The sequence below is a fragment of the Notolepis coatsorum genome, assembly GCF_963971535.1.
Source record: "Notolepis coatsorum genome assembly, chromosome: 15".
Lineage (NCBI taxonomy): Eukaryota > Metazoa > Chordata > Actinopteri > Aulopiformes > Paralepididae > Notolepis > Notolepis coatsorum.
This window is the reverse complement of record NC_140179.1, coordinates 3,768,692-3,790,791: the sequence shown is the minus strand read 5'-3', so window position 1 is coordinate 3,790,791 and position 22,100 is coordinate 3,768,692. Positions and strand designations below refer to the sequence as shown.

The 22,100-nt window shown below is 43.8% G+C and overlaps 1 protein-coding gene across 1 annotated transcript; it reads right to left on the bottom strand.

Moving 5' to 3' along the window:
- Nucleotides 1–585: 585 nt before the first annotated feature.
- LOC311241914 (aldo-keto reductase family 1 member D1-like) lies at nucleotides 586–21,853 on the bottom strand (the record flags this gene model as incomplete). Its single annotated transcript, XM_084330864.1, has 9 exons — nucleotides 586–714; nucleotides 1,436–1,518; nucleotides 9,126–9,291; nucleotides 12,387–12,496; nucleotides 15,135–15,257; nucleotides 17,122–17,199; nucleotides 18,968–19,084; nucleotides 21,132–21,299; nucleotides 21,761–21,853. 9 exons carry the CDS (start codon nucleotides 21,851–21,853, stop codon nucleotides 672–674), a joined length of 981 nt encoding a protein of 326 aa, XP_084186990.1. The 3' UTR covers nucleotides 586–671.
- Between the last annotated feature and the right edge of the window lie 247 nt (nucleotides 21,854–22,100).

Below are 22,100 nucleotides of genomic sequence, written 5' to 3'. Positions count from 1 at the left end.
CTTCACGTCTCGTCTTGAATCTTCGTCTTCTGCAGAAACGTGCACGGCTTTACCGTCATTATTATAATGGACATACTTCACACATATCACTGGCATATATATTATGATCAGAAAGTTTAACTTGAGTAGCTGCTGGGCTAATATTTCTACAGCCGCATTACAACCACACGTCATAACATTGTGCTCATCCTCCACTTCCGTCTCATCACCCAGGCGAAAAGTAGAGCGAGCAGCAGCACGCACCGTTGTTGTCGAGATTCTGATCCAAGCCAATACATAATTGTTTGATTTATAGAATTTTCTTATCTGAACTCGAAGGTATTTGGGTTATGATTTAGTCATTATTTCAAGAAACGATGTAGCTAGTGACAGCAGTGTACATGCACTATTGTAACGTCAACACTTCCGCAGGCAATCACACTCACTGGTCTGGCAAATAGTGACTTTATTGCAACATAACCATTTTAAGATAAAATATCAAACAGTTGTCATGCATTACATTGATTACAATACAAACCGAAATACAAGTTCAAGTTCCCTGTGTTTTACACGTAGCCTACATGCTGACATCTGGTGGATACATATGGCAGTGCATAGCAGGATTGTAGGAGTCAATATTGAGGATATTTTTTATTTTTGCAAATTTCAGTGACATCTTGAAGTTTGGCAGTCTAGTAGTCATCATGAAAGGGATACTCGGGATGATCGCTCCACCTGTTGATACACATTTTATTAGATGAGCAGGTAGACCGATAGCCGTGCAAACCCGACTGTGTTCCAGAAGATTATGATGAATTGAAAATGGGGGATTGATTGATTGATTGAAAAGTTTATTAACAGATTGCAGAATGGGTACAGTACAGTACAGCTCAATACATACAATTGTTAAGAGGATGCAGACCTGAGAAAGACTTTCGTCTTGTTTCCATCAGGGTCCCCCATTTTCAATTCATCATATGACACACATGACATACAGATAGACAGTACTGCTACATCTATACATTTATGACATACCAGATTTTCAAGACGAAAGTCTTTCTCTGGTCTGCATCCCCTTAACAATTGTTTGTATTGAGCTGTACTGTATTGTACCCATTCTGCAATCTGTTAATACAATTTTCAATCAATCAATTCCAGCAACTGTATACAGAACCAGGAACCGGTTCACCCAAAAAACGGTAGAGACCCGTCTGGAGGCATTTAATCTATTCTAATCTTCTCCAAAAACTCACCACAGACAGTCCAAAGCCTCCTCTTTACAAAAATAGTCAAGTTTTTAGTCCATAATGAATTGTTTGTTCACAAGCTTGGCATTTTTGTGACCACACGCTTCTGAACAACTTGGCACATGCACACTACAACAAAATAATGTCTGGCAAAATCAGTTTAAACGACCCAGGTGTTGGCCATTATTATTATTATGCAGTATACTCACATGAGAAGTTCCACAAAACGGATGTTTTTGTTTAACCCCTCAATTGCCGCCATCTCCGTCTCAGAGAGGCAGAAGTCGAATATCTGCAATGACATGATGGGTAGAGCATCGTTAGTTGGTTTCACTTGACAATTTAAAAATAAATGGTTACATACAATGCAACAACACAACATTCTTGCATCACATTAATGTATACCAGAAATTGTCGAGGACTATAAAAGAAAAGTCAACTTATTTCCATTGTGGTCCTCTATACGTCTTCACTGTCCTCTATACGTCTTCACCGTCTACAACTGCCTTACACTGTAAACACAACTACCTACCTCAAACTATAGTCTACCCATATACTGTAACTCTGTATGATAGCATGTACAATAATGCTGTATATACCGTATGTATATATATTTATGTATGCCATATATATATATTTATCCACATCTACATATATCCCTTACCTACTCTTACAAGTTATACCGCTGGCCAGTATGATGAACAACACTCGATAGAACATGTAAAACAAAAAATCTAATAAATAACAATCAATCACATATAGGCTACAGCTCAGAACTTTTATAAAAACTTGATAAATGCTTAATCAGTCATTGATCTTAAGCCAACATTACACCTCATTTTGTAATCTACCCTCCACCTAAATGCATTTAATTTAATTTGGCAGCTTGTTCCATTCTTCTGCACCAGTGTTTTTTTTGTTTTTTGATCCACTTTTTCTCCTCTTTTTCTATTTTTCTCCCATCCCAATTTCACTGTGCCAATTCTCCCCTCCCCTGTCTTGAACGTTGCTCGCATATGCCCCCTACTGGCCAGTTGTAGGGAGGATAGAAGCCTTAATAATAATAATAATAGATTCTATTTGTAATGCGCTTTACAGTTGCGGGGCAAGTCTCAAAGCGCTACAGTTAAAATAACTTAAAAACTAGCGAGAATAAAGGAAAAAGAATATAAAAATAGGCAAGACTAAAACATAGAATAACATAGAGAAACATAGAATAAATAAAACTGATCAAAGAAATTGGTAAAAGAAATAAAATGTGTGGAGCAAAAAATTTGATAAAAAGTCAACAGAAGGCTCTACTAAAAAGGTGAGTTTTGAGGCCTTTCTTAAAAGCATCCACAGTCTGTGGTGCTCTCAGGTAGTCAGGGAGAGCATTCCACAGACTGGGAGCGGAAGAGCAAAAAGCCTGATCTCCCATAGTGCAGAGATTTGTCCTTGTGCGCTGGAGGAGGTTTGCCTGGCCAGAGCGGAGATGTCGGGAGGAGGAGTGAGGGGTGATGAGTTCTTTGAGGTATAGGGGGGTGTTTCCGTAGAGGCATTTGTGGGTGAGCAGGGAGACTTTGAACTCAATCCTGAGTGAGACAGGGAGCCAGTGAAGGGACTTGAGGATGGGAGTGATGTGGTGGTATTTCCGCACTCTCATCAGGATCCTAGCAGCGCTGTTTTGGATACATTGTAGCCTTTGGATGTTCTTGCTAGGGATCCCGATGAGGAGTGCATTGCAGTAATCCAGCCTGGAGGAAACAAAGGCGTGGATGAGCTTTTCGGCATCTGACAGAGTGAGTGAGGGGTGAAGTTTGGCGATGTTCCTGAGGTGGTAGAAAGAGTTTTTGTATAGTTGATTTATGTGCGCCTCAAAGGTCAGGTGAGGGTCCATTTTTACCCCTAGGTTGGTGATTGTTGGTGACAGGGTGATGTTTTGGCCGGAAAAGGTGATGGTGGTGATGGTGGATGAGCGAACCTGGTGTGGGGTGCCAATAATAATGGCTTCACGTGCATCACGTGTCCCCTCCGATACACGAGGAGGCAGCCTGTCACATCTTTTCACCTGCCAGCGCGGACTCTCAGTGGCGAGGTGTAACGTATGGGAGGCTCACACTACCCCCACCATTTCCTGTCTCTGCTGTGCAGGCGTCCCCCAACCGACCTGTAGGAGTCGCTGTCCACAACGTCCAGATTACCACCCATCGACTTCCACCCGCTAACTCTGCCAATTGAGTTAGTATGACGGCCGGCCCAAGTCGGAGGCAACGCCGACAGCCGGATTTGAACCCGGTGTCTCTTGCGTTGGTGACGAGTGCAATGTCCGCTGCGTCACCCAGCCGCACCTCTTCTGCACCAGTGGACTTTATGGTGTTTTTGTTTTGTTCTTGACTTATTGTGATGTTTCTTCTTGACTTGTTTAAAGAAGACGTGTCCGGCCCATGGGGACATTAACTGATATGTTTGGCCAGGAACACAATGGTGGTGTTCGTTTTCTGACGCAACCCCGGATACACCACTTAGCAGGCCAAAACAATCTGATTGGTTGTTAAGATTGATTTTTTTGGCCTGCTTACTTACTTTTACTTACGCCTTTTACCCCGTTTGGGGCATAGGCCGTCAACAAGGGTTCTCCAAGCATCCCGATCCTGAGCCAACCTCTCAAGCTGGCCCCAGGTGTGTCCCATCTTCTTGGCATCATCTTCCAAGTCTCTGCGCCAGGTGTTTCGTGGTCGGCCTCTCTTTCTTTTCCCTTGGGGGTTCCACCTGAGAGATTGTCTTGTGATGCTCAGGGATAGTATGGCCAATCCATCTCCAACGCCGTTGGAGAATCTCTTTCTCTGCTGGCTGTTGTTGTGTTTGTTGCCCACAGGTCTTTGTTGATGGTGTTAGGCCAGCGAATCTGGAGGATTCGGCGCAGACAGGTGTTTAGGAAAACTTGTAGTTTATTGGTTGTGGTGACAGTGGTCCTCCAGGTCTCAGCGCCATAGAGTAGGACTGACTTCACGTTGGTGTTAAATATCCTGATCTTGGTTGTGTGGAAATGTCTCTTGAGCTCCAGATGTTTTTTAGTTGGAGAAAGGCTCCTCTGGCCTTACCAATCCTGGCTCTCACATCAGCATCTGTTCCACCTTGCTTGTTAACCATGCTGCCCAGGTAGGTGAAGTTGTCTACCTCTTCCAACGCTTCTCCTTCCAGAATGATGGGTGATGTGTTGTCAGCATTGATTCTCATGACCTCTGTGGATGTTAAGCCCAAGCCGAGTAGAGTTGTCAGCGATGGTACTTGTCTTTTCCTGCATCTGCTGCTGGGTGTGAGAGAGAAGGGCCAGGTCATCTGCAAAGTCGAGGTCTTCTAACTGCGTCCATAATGTCCATTGTATGCCGTTTCTCTGCCATGGATTGCTTCATGACCCAATCTATTGCCAGCAGGAACAGAAATGGTGACAACAAACAGCCCTGTCTCACTCCAGTTTTTACCTGGAAGGCGTCGGTGGGTTGACCACCATGAATCACCCTGCAGGTCATCCCTCATAGGAGTTCCTGATGATATTTCTGTACTTCTCTGGCACTCCGTAGTGTCTGAGTAGTTTCCAGAGGGTCTCTCTATTCACGCTGTCGAAAGCCTTTTCGTAGTCAATGAAATGAATGAATAGGGGTGAATTCCACTCTAATGACTGCTCCAGTATTATCCGCAGTGTTGCAATCTGGTCTGTGCAGGATCTGTTTTTGCAGAAGCCCGCCTGGTGGTCTCATAGCTGTGGGTTGACGGCATCCTTCATCCTGTCCAGTATAATCATGTTGAATACTTTTCCTGGGATGGAGAGTAGTGTGATCCCTCTGTAGTTTGCACATTGGCTCATATCTCCTTTCTTTGGTATTTTGACGAGGTAGCCCTCCTTCCATTCTGATGGGATGTGTTCTTCTTCCCATATCTTCTTGAAGAGAGGATGGAGCATCTCTTCCATCGTCTCTATATCGGCCTTCAGTGCTTCTGCCGGAATACCGCCGGGTCCTGCAGTCTTGCCGTTCCTCAGTTTCTTGATGGCTTTGCGGATCTCTTCCTTTGTTGGCACGCTGCAGTCTATCAGCAGATCCCTGTCAGCTTGCTGGATGTCTGGTGGGTCCTGTGGTGCTGGTCTGTTTAGCAGTTCCTCAAAATGTTCTACCCATCTTTCCTTTTGTCTTTCCTCTCCGATGATTGGCTGTCCATCTTTGTCCTTAACTGGTCTTTCTGGTTTACTAAACTTTCCTGACAGCTTCTTGGTGGTGTTATATAAGTCTTTAAAATGTCCATGTCTAGCTGCTTCTTCAGCCTCTGCCGCAAGACCCTCTATATAGTCCTTCTTGTCTGCCTTGATGCTTTTCTTAACCCTTTTTGTGGCTTCTGTGTACTGGTTTTGTGCTTTGACCTTTTCGGCTCTTGTGCAACTGTTGTTGATTAGTGCCTTCTTCCCTTTCCTCTCCTCTATCTTCCTCAATGACTCTGCTGATATCCACTCCTTATGGTTGTGTTACTTCGGGCCCAGTACTTCTTTGCACATTGTACTTACTGCTTCCTTCACAGACTTCCACTTCTTGTCTGTTTTCCTCCTCTTCTTCCATCAACTCTTGCAGGGCTTGAAACTTGTTCCTAAGTGTGAGTTTGTATTCTTCTAACTTGGTTGGGTCTCTCAGAAGTGCTGTGTTGAATGTTTGTCTCCAATTCTTCTCTCCTGTCCAGTTTTTGTTTCATTTCAGCTTCAGCCGGGCAACCAGGAGGTGGTGGTCTGAGGCAACATCAGCTCCTCTCCTAACACATACATCTTGAAGGGACCTCCTGAACTTCTTCGTGATGCACACATGGTCTATCTGGTTTTCGGTGTAGCTTTGTGTATCCTTTTGTGGGGGGAAATGCTTCCGCCGATGACCAGGTTGTTAGTGGCGCATAGGTTTGCGAATCTCTCCCCGTTGTCGTCCTATACCTTGCTTTCCCATTGTCTCCTCGTAGCCTCTGTTGTCACTTCCTACCTTGGCATTGAAGTCTCCCATTATGATGTTGATGTCTCTTTCTGGGTATTTCTGAATGATGTCCTGTAGTCTGCTGTAGTATTCTTCTTTTCTCTCTTCATTGCTGTCATTTGTAGGGGCATAGCACTGGATAATGTTCATGTTTATTTTTGCCTTCATAGTTCTAAAGGAAGCTGCAATGATCCTAGGATCATGTGCCTCCCATCCAATAAGTGCTCTCTGGGCAGCCTTGGACAGCATTAAGGCCACTCCCTGGGTATGGTGTGCATCGTCCTCTTCATGGCCTGAGTACAGTGTCATCTCGCCTGTGGCAAGCCTCTTCTGGCTGGATCCAATCCACCTTGATTCACTGATTCCGAGTATTGCAAGATTGTAATTCCTCATCTCGGCAGCCACCTGCGCAGTCTTTCCGGCTTCATACATGGTCCTTACATTCCATGTTCCGATGGTGGTAATGGCCCTGCTTGAGAGAATGGTGGTCGGCAGGGTAGCTTCCGGATGTTTCCGGCTTTCACCACACTGCGTCATACTTCCTACCTGAGGTCCATCCTCTCTCAGTGCCGGAGATTCTTGGTTTTTCTTTGTTGACGTTTTTGTAGCAATGGGCCCCCTCCTCTACTCCCTGTACTTGCACGACTGTGTAGCCACACACAGCTCCAACATGGTGATTAAGTTTGCCAATGACACAACACTGATAGGCCTAATCACCAACAACGATGAAACAGCCTACACAGGAAAGAGATTGACAATATGACAATAGTACCAGGTGAACGACCTCTCCCTCGATGTTGACGAGACCAAGGAGCTGGTTGTGGACTGTAGGAGAGGGGAAGGAAGGCTGGGCCCCATCAATATCAACAAGTCTGCTGTGGAAAGAGTCAGCAGCTTCAAGTTCCTCTGTGTTCACATCACCTCACATGTGAAAACACAACAACGCCTCTTTCTCCTCAGGCGGCTAAAGATATTTGGCTTGGGGCCCCAGATCCTATGGACTTCTACAGAGGCACAACCGAGAGCATCCAGAAACCGTGGGTTGACAACTCCATCCGAGTCGCCCTAAATGCTCACACTGTTGCTTACAACTCAGGCCGTGTATCTGGAAATATGGACGAGTATAAGGCAGCAGCTTACAGGTTGCGTAAAGAGGTGAAGTCTGCAAAACAAAGATATGGGAACAAGTTGGAGACACAGATGGCCCAGAAAGACACAGGAGGCTTATGGCGAGGATTATGAACGATAACTGATTACATGGTCAGCCCCCACTCAATCGTGAGTGCCGATGCCTCCCTAGCGAACGAACTCAACCGGCTAGCAACGTCAGTGAGGGGGGTTCCTCCGCTGGGGAGAAACACACACTCTCGGTGACGGACCACAGCGCGAGGAGAGCGTTTATGATGGGTGAACACTAGGAAAGCTGCAGGCCCAGATGGGATAACAGGACGAATACTTAAGTCCTGTGCTAACTAGCTAGCCCCAGTGTTCACCACTATATTCAACCTATCCCTGGCCGAGTCCGTGGTCCCTGCCTGCTTCAAGGTGTCCACTATAATCCCTGTACCAAAAAACTCCTACCCAGCAGGCCTAAATGACTACAGACCGGTGGCACTCACCTCTGTGGTCATGAAATGCTTTGAGAGGCTGGTCAAGGATTACATCTGTGCCTCCCTCCCTAGTACCATGGAGCCATTGCAGTTTGTTTACAGGACAAACAGGTCCACTGACGACACAGTCTACCAGGTACTCCACAACACCTTTCTCACCTTGACAGTCAGAACCTGTGTGGCCAGGTTCAGCTCCAACTCCATAGTGAAGTTTGCGGACGACACGGTGGTGGTGGGTCTGATCTCTGACAATGACGAGAAGGCCTACCGGGAGGAGGTTGATGTCCTGGCACGCTGGTGCCGGGATAACAGCCTACTCCTGAACATTGGTAAGACCAAGGAGCTGATCGTGGATTTTAGGAGAATGGGGCTATCGTGGACAGGGTGAGCAGTTTTAAGTACCTGGGAGTCCGCATCACAGATGACCTGACATGGACAACACACATAGACACTGTGGTAAAAAAGGCAAAGCAGCGCCTCTATCGCCTGAGACAATTAAGGAAGTTCAGAGTATCGGGGAAGATACTCCACTCCTTCTATTCCAGGGCTGTAGAGAGCATCCTGACTGGGAACATCACTGCCTGGTTTGGAAACGGCACTGCCCAGGACAGGAAGGCCCTCCAGAGAGTGGTGCACTCAGCAGAGCGTACTACGGGTATTGCACTACCACCCCTGCAGGACTTATACAATAGGAGGTGCAAATCCAGAGCCTGCAGAATAATGAAGGACCCTCACCACCCCAACAATAGCCTGTTCAAGCTGCTGAGGTCAGGCAAGCGCCTCCGCATACACGCTGCAAGAACAGAGAGACTCAGGCTCAGCTTCTTCCCCCAGGCCATCAGAACATTGAACACTGAACTCTCCACACACAAGCACACATGAACACACTCACACACACACACCACAGGTCACTTTTTTTTTTATTCAACAAACATGACCATGTTCACGTCTTAAACTCATACTGAGGCCTTAGTTTTGGTTTTAAATTGCATATCATCATTCATTTATTTATTGTCACACAGAGCAGAAGAATTTTGCCAAAACAAACGCATTTCCTTTGATTTAATTATACATCAAATGATTTATGTCAATGATTGCAATGCCTCGCTTGAATGAAGTTAACTTTTCACCTGGATAACGTCAACATTCAGGGTGAATGTAATGTGAGAAATTGGGATGAAAAATTGTTGATCGGATCGGGAAAGATCGGTATCGGTAGATACTCAAAATCACATGATCGGGATCGGATCGGGAGCAAAAAAATGTGATCGGAACATCCCTAGTGACAATACATATTTACAAACCTGGAAGTTCTCCTTTATTCGCTGGGGGTTGAAGCTCTTTGGAATGACCACCACTCCTCTCTGGGCGTTGAAGCGCAGGGCCACCTGGGCGGTGGTCTTCTCGTACCGCTTGGCAATGGACACCAGAACCTCATCCTCCAACAGCGGAGGGCAGGTCAAGTTCACCCTGTTGACGTGATGATGAAAAGGGGGTCGTTCACTTTGTTGAAGAAGCTCATCTGATTTCATCATGAACAGAGTTCTGTCCAAAGACATCCTCAGTAGACTGCAGGACTCAAGGACTGCAGGAGGATTGAGTAGTTTATTACAATCCCACGTACAATAATGCAAACCTCTTTTAAATCGCATTGTGGTGTGAAGATGGCTGGTTTAAGCAGCCACGCCTGCCCTAGGTCAAGCTAATTAGACCTGGGAGCAGGAGTGGCTGTCACAACAGCAAAAAGGGAAAATAAAAAAAAAGAATTTATCAACTTTTTCTATTTTTCTCCCCTCCCAATTTTGTATTGTCCAATTCTACCCTCCCCTGTCTCGAACGCTGTTTGGCCATGCCTCCCACAGGCCGGCTGCAATGTGGACGAAGCCTTGCATCATGTGTCCCCTCCGGTACACGAGGAGGCAGCCGTCGCATCTTTTCACCTGCACAGCGCGATCTCTCAGCGGCGAGGGTCTGCGTGGGAGGCTCACGCTGCCCCCGTCGCTTCCTGATTCTGCTGCGCAGGCGCACCAACCGACCTGTAGGAGTCGCTGTCCACAACGTCCGATCCCCACCCACCAGCTTCCCACCCCCTAACACTGCCAATTGCGTTAGTATGAACGACCAGCCAAGCTGGTAGCAAATGCCGAGAGCTGGGCTCGAACCCAGCGTCTCCTGCATTAGTGGCGAGCGCCTTGCCCACTGCGCCACTTAGCCGCCCTCATTTCCCATTTTTCTGTGCATTGCATTCTTTGTCATCGAATTGTCAAATAAAGAGTGTTATTTTTTGCACCTGTTGTGCCTGTCCACTCTGTGTGGGAACCTACCACCACTCTCTTACGTCAAGGTCGATTTAGCTCGACCTGTGTCAACACAACTGACTCAAACAATTGGAAAGAATATTATATTCTTGGGAAGATTATAATTCGATACTTTAAGACCTCCCAGATTCAAAGTAAGTACAAAGAAAAATTTAAATTTTATTTGAAGGATAAACCCCTTGAGATATGCTATCTCGTTTTTGAGGGGGTCCTCGAAAACGAATGTAATTGAACAGAATGCAATGAGCCAGATGACAAACCACAGTCGTATATTCTGGTCATCTATCAAGTGGCGTCTGGGAAAATTCTATTAAGAGAATAGTCAAATATGTTAGTCTCACTACTTGAGAAAATACCAGAAGAGATGGAGAGAGATTCTCACTTGTTCTTAGTAATAAGGGTAGCAATAATAAAACCAATGACAAGGAATTGGTTCAAAGATGATCATATGTGACTGTGTTGATGTCCTCTCTGTACATGGGTAAACACGGCAATATGTATGTGAATATGTACTACTTTATTTAGTTATGTATGTATTTAATTGTATTTACTTTTTCTCCATCTGTATAATGACAAGTTTTCCCGTTTCTATATTTTCTTGCTAAACTATAACATTTCTTAAAATGCAAATGCATTTTTTTTTCAATTTAAAAAAGAACTGACTTTGGCCACATAGGGAATCAGCTATCAGCTATTCCTCAATCTGGTAAATTAGTTGTTGCTTTGTGGTGGAATTGTCATTTAATGGTAGAGAGTTCATTATGTGAAAATGGTTTACTCCAATCCAAAGCAATCAATCTCAGCTGAGAACAATATGTCCAAGATCCTGTTTGTCATGTGGTGCAATTGATTGGTTGATTGAATTTATTAGACAATCTAAAATCACATACAATACTGGTACAAAAAATGTACAGCCATCACATATAATTTAAAACTGTCGAGGATTGGGCGGTCAGGTGGCGTAACGGAGATTGCGTTCGTCACCAAACCCCGGAGCGGCTAGATTCGCCTGTTCGAATCCAGCTCACAGCTCCGGGGTTGTCACCAGCTTGGCTGGCCGTTCACACTAATACAATTGGCTGTATTAGAGGGTGGGAGAAGCTGGCGGGGTGGGTCCGGGTCATTGTAAACAGCGACTCCTACAGTTCGGTCGGGGCGCCTGCTAAGCGCGGATAGGACTTGAGTGGGATAGTGTGATCCTTCCACACGCTACGCCCTCTCAATGAGAATCCGCGCTGCCAGGTGAAAAGAAGCGGTTGATTGGCTGGACGTGTGTCGGAGGAAGCACGTGGTAGCCTCCACTCTCCCAGACCGACTGTGGGGGGTAAGTGCGCAGCGACCAGGAAGGGGATTGGGAATTGGCATAACGACTAACATTGGGATGGGAGAAAATCGGAGGAAAACGGAGGGGAAAAAAAAAAAAGAAAAAAAAAACTGTCGAGGATTGATACACAATAAAACCTTACGGTTTATTTCCATTGTGGTCCTCAGAGGGGGGGGGGGACAACAAGATGACGAGTAGCCACAAATATAACATGCACAAGTTCAATCTTCAAGCACTACACTTGAATAATAAAAAAGAAAAAAACAATAAAACAAACAAACACAGTCAACAGTGCACCTCCTGCATAGATCTTTCCCTATCCTGAGTGACTAAGCCATTTCTTCAGAGCCTGTTTGAAGTTTCTTTCTGACTCAATACCTTTTATGGACACTGGCAGTTTATTCCACTCACTAGTACTGCATTTTCCCAATTGAGCTCTTGAATTTGCACAGTTTAATGTCTGTTAAACTGTCCCTGGTCGCATATGTGTGGGTGTCCCTGATGCACATAAAATAGTTGGACAAGTATGAGGGGACCACATTGAACATGATTTTATGGGTAAGGCCCAACTTAATTTGAATAACCCGCTTTTCCACTGGGAGCCAGTTGAGTTGGTTAAATATGGCTACATCCAGGTGAGTGCGGGTAGGAAGCTTCATCACTACTCTAACCATTTTATTTTGGGCAGTCTGAAGTTTATTTTTGATTCCCTGGGGTGCACTACTATACCAGTAGGGGGCAGCATAGTAAAAATGCCTCTGAATCAGGCCACTTGATAACATCATTAGGGTTGAAAACTTGAAATATCCAACATCTCATGTACTGGCCAGGAATATGGTCTTATGGCTTAGTTATTCTACAATGACCTAATGATGTGATGAATATGTGATATGACGTTGTGTTGTGTTGTTTCCAGCACATACCAGGAAGCGTCTCTGGAGGTTCCTATGGGGCTGTATCCCACTACAACCACATCGTGCTGCCGGCAATATTCAAGCAGCTTTGGCTGAGTGAAATAGGGGTGGCACTCGATCTGTATATAGAAAGAAATTAAGAAAAAAAAAAAAAAAAAAAAAAAAAAAAAAAAAAAAAGCATCTAGAGTTTGAGAACATTCTAGATAGCACATGCATAATGTGAGGGCTACGGGTGTTTGGGTAACTAGTTCCGCTACAAATGCCCCCTTTCAGAACTCTAATTCTCTAATTACAGAAGTGGAGTCAGGTGTGTGCGAGCCCTGGGAGCAGCTGGTTGACATCCGTGTGCTGATTGCTTCACCTACTCACACCTGGCTCAGATGTCATCAAGCTGCCAGATCGTAGCTTAGTATTTTCCGGTCAGTCGCAGTTCACTTCACTCTTTATGGTTAATTCCTATTCCGGTACCCTTGTCTCGTGCCTAACCCGGTCTGTCTCTCCCTTTCCTGCAGTCCATCATCTGGCTCCACGTCCTGTCTCTACTCCTGTATGCCGTGCATGACCTCTGCCTGCCTGACCATTCTTCGTGCCCACTCCGCTTGAGTACCAGATCCCGCGTACGACCCATCGCCTGTGTGACTGCCCCGCTCCTCGCCTACGCCCTGGACCGTTTGAGTACCAGATCCCGCGTACGACCCATCGCCTGTGTGACTGCCCCGCTCCTCGCCTACGCCCTGGACCGTTTGAGTACCAGATCCCGCGTACGACCCATCGCCTGTGTGACTGCCCCGCTCCTCGCCTACGCCCTGGACCGTTTGAGTACCAGATCCCGCGTACGACCCATCGCCTGTGTGACTGCCCCGCTCCTCGCCTACGCCCTGGACCGTTTGAGTATCAGATCCCGTGTTTGACCCATCGCTTGTGTGACTGCCCCGCTCCTCGCCTACGCCCTGGACCGTTTGAGTATCAGATCCCGTGTTTGACCCATCGCTTGTGTGACTGCCCCGCTCCTCGCCTACGCCCTGGACCGTTTGAGTATCAGATCCCGTGTTTGACCCATCGCTTGTGTGACTGCCCCGCTCCTCGCCTACGCCCTGGACCGTTTGAGTATCAGATCCCGTGTTTGACCCATCGCCTGTGTGACTGACTGCCCCGCTCCTCTTATGCCCCTTGGACTGTACGAGTATCTCTGTGGTTTAAGACCGACCTGCAGCTTGAACTACCCTGAACATTCTTATAATAAAGTACCCGTCTTTTGGGTTATACCAAGATCTGTCTGCATCGTCTCTGTGTTTGCATATTGGGTTCAACTCGCTCAGCCGTACTGACTCTTGAGCCAAGGCACCCTACTGGGACAGCACGATCAGACACTTTCCCAGGTGACAGAGGAACTACAAACAATGTTTGCTAGGCAAAAGGAACTGTCTGACTCCATACATACTGTTAAGAGACAACTCCGGTGCTCCTACCACAGAGCCTTGTTACCGCTCCTACTCCTCTAATTACTCTGGTCATAGTTAACGCTGCAGCTCTGTCTGTACAGTGTCCCCCCCCCACCCCTCCTACCCCCCCCCCCCCACTCCTACCCAACCCCCCCCCCCACCCACCCAACCACCTCCAATGTACAGTCCCCCCCCACCCCCACCTACCCAATCCAATGTACAGTTTCTACGTCAAATGTATATACTCTTTTTTTCTGGACTCTTTTTGTATCACAAACAGTACTGTAATTGCAAATCTGGTATGTCATAAATGTATAGATGTAGCAGTACTGTCTATCTGTATGTCATGTATGTCATATATGTTACGATGAATTGAAAATGGGGGACCCTGATGTAAACAAGACGAAAGTCTTTCTCTGGTCTGCATCCCCTTAACGCTGTACTGTACTGTACCCATTCTGCAATCTGTTAATAAAGTTTTCAATCAATCAATCAATCAATACCGTTTGCTGCTCATGCCCTCGAGCCCCGCACCCCACCTCCGACAAAATATTCCAAAGACCCAAGGAGTCACACATCCCCCCCCTACCCATTTCACAGGACATTAGGGTGTGAACAATGAGTGGTTCTCGCACTGCAGATATAGAGATTAGATTAGGGCCCTAAAGCAGAGGGACGCTTTTTTTAAGATTATAAATTTGCATGTAATAGTCACATAAATATCATCCTAAACAATGTTGACATTTTGATATGCTTTTTATACAGTTAAAACAGCCTGGGGTAAATTTGACCTCAAGGAACACTGATGCGTACAAAGTGTGTACGGGACATTGAAATCCTGTTGATTTTATGTTTTTATGTCCTCATTAAATTAGGAAAGGTCATGAAATAATAAGCAAAAAAAGGAATGTCAACCATTTATACGTTAAACATTGAATGGGGTCAAATTGATCCCATGGAGAACAGGCGGTTTAAGTATTGAGCCTTACTGTATTGTACCCATTCTGCAATCTGTTAATAAAACGTTCATTCAATCAATCAATCTGCACGGTGATTGATTGAATGAAGATTTTATTAACAGATTGCAGAATGGGTACAGTACAGTACGGCTCAATACACACAATTGTTAAGGGGATGCAGACCAGAGAAAGACTTTTTATCTCTTGTTTACATCAGGGTCCCCCATTTTCAATTAATAATGAATTGTAAGGGAGGGTGCAACTTGCTCCGTGCAATCCATTCTTTGTGGATCTAGCCCTCAGTGTATCAGGAATAACATGGTGCTTCTTTAGCAGAGAATATATGTTTCTGTACCTGATTGGAGACAGGTTTGTGTTTCAGGCCAGGCATGTTGAAGATCAACTCAAGCTGGCGTTTATTGAAGTTGGACACGCCGAGAGATCTGGTGAGGCCGGCATCTCTGCACGCCTCTAGAGCCTGTTGTGTGAACGAATAGTATCAGTCAGAGAGTACACGGCATGCAAACCACACACTGATCACAGATTCAGACTTTAACCCTGCTTAACTATCCTATGGCAAACTATCATTCTGGTTTACAGCTTTGTCCTGCATGGACAATGACCTGCAGGTTACATGCTCAATCTATAGTAAACACTGCCCTTTGACTGTGTGTGTGTGTGTGTGTGTGTGTGTGTGTGTGTGTGTGTGTGTGTGTGTGTGTGTGTGTGTAAGCATGAACTGCCACTTACCAATGCCCGTGGCCAACGCCAACGTCAACACTGGACTGAGCTTAAACTACAAGGGAAGCTTGCTTGTCTCCCTGCCGCTGACCACTCTGTCTCGCACGCAGTTTTTAAAAATGTAAAAAGAAATAGCCCACACTGCCCACACTGCATACACCATGGTCACGAACAGACAACAGAAACCATGTCTCACATACTCAATGGCTGTCATGCATACAAAGGGCTCTACATTTGTAGGCATGATAGGATCGTGAACCTGATTGCAGACAGTGTCAGTTCCACACTCGGGTCACCTGCAACATATAAGCTGTATAAGCACACCAGTGTGAAGCCATATATGCTCAATCTGTGTAGGGACAATTCACTGTTCTCTGACATTTCAGCAAACACCCCCGATGTTGTTATTGTTAATGAGAATAACAGAGAGGTTCTCATCCTAGAAGTTGGTTGCACGTTTGATTACAGTCTAGAGGAAGCATTTACAACCAAAATGTTAAAATATCAACTGTTAGACCATACCATATCACAACTTGGCTACAACTGTAAACTTTTAGTCTTCATATTTGGAAGCCTGAGTCATGTCCATAAATTGGGTGTTAGAGGCCTTCAGTTGGCCGGTCTTCCAAAGAGAAGAGTCAAACAATTAGCAAAATATTGCTCAGTGTCAGCAATTATTGGCAGCCGGGCAATTTGGAGAAGACGCTGCTATCTGTACCCATGAGCTGTGTGTTGATTGTCAGGTTCATCATCCGTGTGAGTCTGTAACTTTGATTGCCACTGTGGCACGATTGTATCGGAATAATACCACAATGTACAAGTGCACTGTTAATATTTGTGTCCTTTAAACTTTGTCTTTATGTGGACATAAATAAAATATTCTAAATGTGTGTGTGTGTGTGTGTGCGCGCGTGTGTGCGCGCGTGTGTGTGTGAGTGATCTGGTCGCCAGATTGATGTGTGTTACGGCTGGACAATTAATCATGATTTTGCCACGTGCCATGTGTGTGTGTGTGTGTGTGTGTGTGTGTGTGTGTGTTATCTGTCGCCAGATTGATGTTTGTGTGTGTGTTGATAACATGCACCACATAGTTATACACACATAATATATATATATATATATATATATATATATATATATATATATATATATATATATATATATATATATATATATATATATATATATATATATATATATATATATATATATATATATATATATATATATATATATATATATATATATATATATATATATATATATATGTGTAACGGATGGTACCACGAGGCGCTGTCACGATGGACTTCAGATGTTGTGAAGTGACTGTGGTGAGTAGCGGTACTACGGGTTAAACTCACTCTCACCCTCAAAAGACACATAGACACGTTACAAAGCAGTGAGTTCACTTCTTGGTATAGCGGTCTGTGCTGGTGCCCGCGGTGCGGCAGACCACGGGTTCGAAACTCCCTCGGGGCATCGAAGTTTAAGGGGACGATGTCACTCACAACCGTTACATATATACTGTACATACATTACATATGATGTCAATAACAAGCTAAGATCCATCTCTGCTCTGATCTGGAGTCAGTTCCGCTCACCTCCCATGTTGCACAAAGGTCAGTCTCGTGGTAAAGGTACTTCCCGTTTTCATCTTTGGGGTAGAATGTATCCCCCGGCTTAAAACACATAAAAAATTAATGACCTCACATTGAACATTAATACACACGTTCTTAATAAACATACAGACAGTGAGTATACTAAATATGACCAACACACAATCTTAATAAATATACAGACACTGAGTATACTAAATATGACCAACACACAATCTTAATAAATATACAGACACTGAGTATACTAAATGTGACCAACACACAATCTTAATAAATATACAGACACTAAGTATACTAAACATTACCAACACACGCTTTAATTTTGTTTGTTTATTTATGTCATGTCCCCCCTATAATACCCAGCTCAAACTCCAAGACTTTGCCAGATTGTAGATTCCGCTAACCCAGTCAGTATCATCTATGTTCTTGCTCCTCCTGATATATCTTAACCGTCTCATCGCTGCTCTATTTGTCCCGTCCTGACGTCTGCCTGTCTCCTTGTCCAGACCCTCGGCCTGACTCCTGCCTGGTGTCTATAATCCTACCCTGCCTTGTGTGTCCCCACCTGGAAACCCTGTCTGGACCTACTCTACCTCAACCTGAACTACCCCCCCCCCCCCCCCCTGCTCCTCTTACTTCATTTCATTTCAAACCTTTATTTATACTCGTGAAAGCACTGAGGTTTCCCTCATTTACAGTGATAACGAGTTAACAAAGGACACAAATATCATAACAGTTAATAATTACAATGAATTACAATTACTACAATGATGGATTAAAAACAATTACATGATTCAGTACATAGGTCAAGTGCAATGCCTTTAAACTCCATGAATGACGGGAATGTTCCGAGCTTTAGAGTCTTTTGCAGGGTATTCCATGTGTATGGAGCATCGTAGGAGAAGGCAGATTTTCCAAGCTCAGACCGAACTCGAGGCACCCTGAGCACAAGCCGATCATTCGAACGAGTTTGGTAGGTGACAGCACTCCAGACCAACAAAGATGTAATATAAGGTGGAAGTTTGCCAATAAACATTAAACATGGTTCTATTGTCTTGCACAACAGAACCTCTTTGCACTAGAGTTTACCAGTTGGACCTTAACAATTCAGTCATTTCTGTTTGTTTCCAGAGGGGCGTTGCTAGTTACAGTTTAGTGTTTAACGTTTTTTTTTTTTTTTTTTATTATCCACTTTTCTCCCATTTTCTATTTTTCTCCCATCCCAATTTCGTATCGTCCAATTCTACCCTCCCCTGTCTCGAACGCTGTTAGGCCATGCCTCCCACAAGCCGGCTATAATGTGGACGAAGCCATACATTGCACGAGTCCCCTCCGGTACTCGAGGTAGCAGCCGTCGCATCTTTTCACCTGCGCGGCGCGATCTTTCAGCGTCAGGGGTCTGGGCTTTGGAGGGACGCCGCCCCCGTCGCTTCCTGATTCTACTGCGCAGGCGCACCAACCGACCTGTAGGAGTCTCTGTCCACAACGTCCGATCCCCACCCATCAGTTTTCCCACCCTCTAATACTGCCAATTGTATTAGTACGGACGACCAGCCAAACTGAAAACAATGTGGAGAGCTGGGCTCGAACCCAGCGTCTCCAGCATTGGTGGTGAGTGCCTTGCCCACTGCACCACCTAGCCGCCCTCGTGTTTAAAGTTTTTTTTAAAAAGTTTTATATAACATGACCGGCAGGGGCAAGATTGGAGAAGTTTAGAATATGCAACTGACAACTTTGTAATGGCAACTGACACACAGTCTCGGTCTCAATGTACATATTCACCAGTGACACCGATGATGACCAATGTGAATACAATGACGGTTGAAAATACCTTGAAGGCCGTTGGCATCTCCAGGATGTACAGGTCAACATAGTCGAGCTGTAGCGCCTGCAAGGTTCTTTCCAGAGCCGGTCGCACCAACGCTGGAGGATGGAACGTGTTCCACAGCTGGGTCACAGATTGAGATATCGATGTGTGATATGGTCAATATTTTCTCTCTCGTAATGACGGACTGATGGACTAAAACAATGTTTTGAACACACATGCACACATACACAAATACACACAGGCACGCATACAGCCTTAATTAAAGGGACACTTTCATCAAAAAAAAACAATGCTGATTTATTTTGCACATAATCTCACACACACACATCCAAAAACTGTTTTGCACACATTAATTTTATAGTTACCAGGTTTTCCTTTAGGTTAAAAACGTGAGAGTAAAGAAGTTAGTGATGTCATCAGGGACATTGAATCCTTGTGTTGTGTTGCTCTTCCTGACTGCCCTTCCACAGCTCCATGGAAGGATGTAGGTGAAATAAATAGCAATACCTTGTCTTATAGGGACTGCTACCTTATCATTTCATTGAACTGAGTGTAATTGAACTGTAATTAACATAATGTTAGTCACAGTTGAAACGGAGGGTGCATTATGAACTCCAGTTTTTCTTCATCGTCATCATCATCCTCATCATCATCATCATCATCATCATCATCATCATCATCATCATCGTCATCATCATCATCAGACAAGCAACCAACCAATATAACAATAGAATAACACTTCTATGTTCACAATTGTATTATTTGTATCAGATTTCTCTTTTTCTTTTTTTCTCCATATATATTTTTGTAACCCTTGGTGTGTGATATCACACAGGTGGGATTAGAACTTTGACAAGTGAAGCCTATTTTGTATTTTATTTGCAAATAATATATCCATAAAGCTAAATGTTCAACTCCATCTTTAAAATTGTTTCTAATTGAGATTGAATGTTAAAAACAAGAAATGTACGTCAGTAGTTAACATTTAGTTTGTCACCAAAATGTAAAAGAAACATTTTCTTAAAATGTTTTGATGTAGCTATATTGTTTATCTTTCTTGTTATAGGAACTGGTATGACTGAATGTTTGTACATTTTTACAATTAATAAAAAATTATAATAATAATAAAAGAAAAAAAGAAAAGTCTAATGATGTCTCAATTATCAGTTGTCAATGAAAACTGTAAGAATAATTCTAAGAATTAGAATTATTTGAAAATCCTCACACCTCAAAGGGTTCGGAATTCTGATTCACCAACGTATACTGTGACTTTATATTGAAAAGATTTGTATAATGAGAGGAACTACATCCAATTTAAGAATTTATACCTATGTTTCCTATGTCTAAAACAGTCTAAACTCAAACATGTGACGGTACAGTCTGGAGCTAATTGGGAAAGATGTTATAGGTGACACTTATTGAGAGACACCCAGTGGAATGTTCTGAGTATGGGTACATTTTCTGTTTCAGAACTGAGAACACTATATAGAATAAAGCTCATTTGGATATAAAAACTCAAACAAACATTCCGTCTGTCCACAAAATCAGTCTCCTATTCACCTCAGACTTCATACCGATGATGACATCACAAATTTGAGTCTTACTTATCTAGTGAATGAATGAATGAATGAATGAATAAATGAATGAATGAATGAATGAATGAATGAATGAATGAAAACGTTATTAATAGATTGCAGAATGGATACAATACAGTACGGCTCAGACCAGAAAAAGACGTTTGTCTTGTTTACATCAGGGTCCCCCTCACTATGAATTGAAAATGGGGGACCCTGATGTAAACAAGACAAACGTCTTTCTCTGGTCTGCATCCCCTTAACAATTGTGTGTATTGAGTCGTACTGTACTGTACCCATTCTGCAATCTGTTAAATAAAGTTTTCATTCATTAATTCATTAATCAAGTCATTCATTCATTCATTCATTCATTCATTCATTCATTCATTCATTCATTCATTCATTCATTCATTCATTCATTCATTCGTTCATTCATTCATTCATTCCCCATTTTCAATTCATAGTGGTTTCTGGCTTAATTGGAAGAGAATAGCTCATGTTCACATATTGATGAACTTTCCATGGAGAGATAATAACATAATTAAAATGGTTTATTTGAGTGGTTTCCCCACGTGTAATAATAGCCTACTAACCTTCCCACAGTAGAAGATATCTTCTCTCTTCACGGTTCCATCTGCGATTTTCTCCCGGATCGCCGATCCCACTTCATGCTCATTGAAATAAACCAAAGCCCCGTCGACGTGTCTGTATCCTGCCGCAATGGCCACTTTCACAGACTCATATGAAGTCCCTTTTGGGGTCTATGACGAAAAGAAACATGATCTGAATTATAGTATACCACGTGCAAGTGATTAAACTGGAGTAAAATGAGTACTGAGTTATAATGGTAATCTGATATAGTGTTCATCTGTACAGTAAGTATAAAAACATGTAGTAATACTGGCCAGTTGTATAACTATATAGTAGGTATGGATACAGATATAGATTGATTGATTGATTGATTGAAAACTTTATTAACAGATTGCAGAATGGGTACCGTACAGTATACAGTACGGCTCAATACATACAATTGTTAAGGGGATGCAGACCAGAGAAAGACTTTCGTCTTGTTTACATCAGGGTCCCCCATTTTCAATTCATCATAACATATATGACATACACACGACATACAGATAGACAGTAATTATACCACCAGATAAGGTATAGGTTTTCAATTACCGGTTTTCCTTTAGGTTAAAAACGTGCTGCCTGCCTGTCTTACCTCTCGAGGATCGCCGTAGGTCCCCAGTCCTATCAGAGGTATTTTGTTTCCATCACTCAGAGGGACGGAATGGCTCTCAGCTGTTAGTTCCATTTCAACACAACTTTATCTTTCTCGCCAGATGTGGACTGACAAAAAAATAAAAAATAAAAAAAAGGCAAAAGGACTAGTACTTGATAGGCAGTTTGCTTGGCTCCCCGTTTAAACCGCCAAGGCTATAATAACGTGCCTCCATGCACAAGACAAGCAACACAAGTGAATGAATAATGTTATACCGATACGTTGCTGCTCCCTGGTACCTTTGACCACTATTCAAACTCCTCCCAAGCAGAGGGAACTA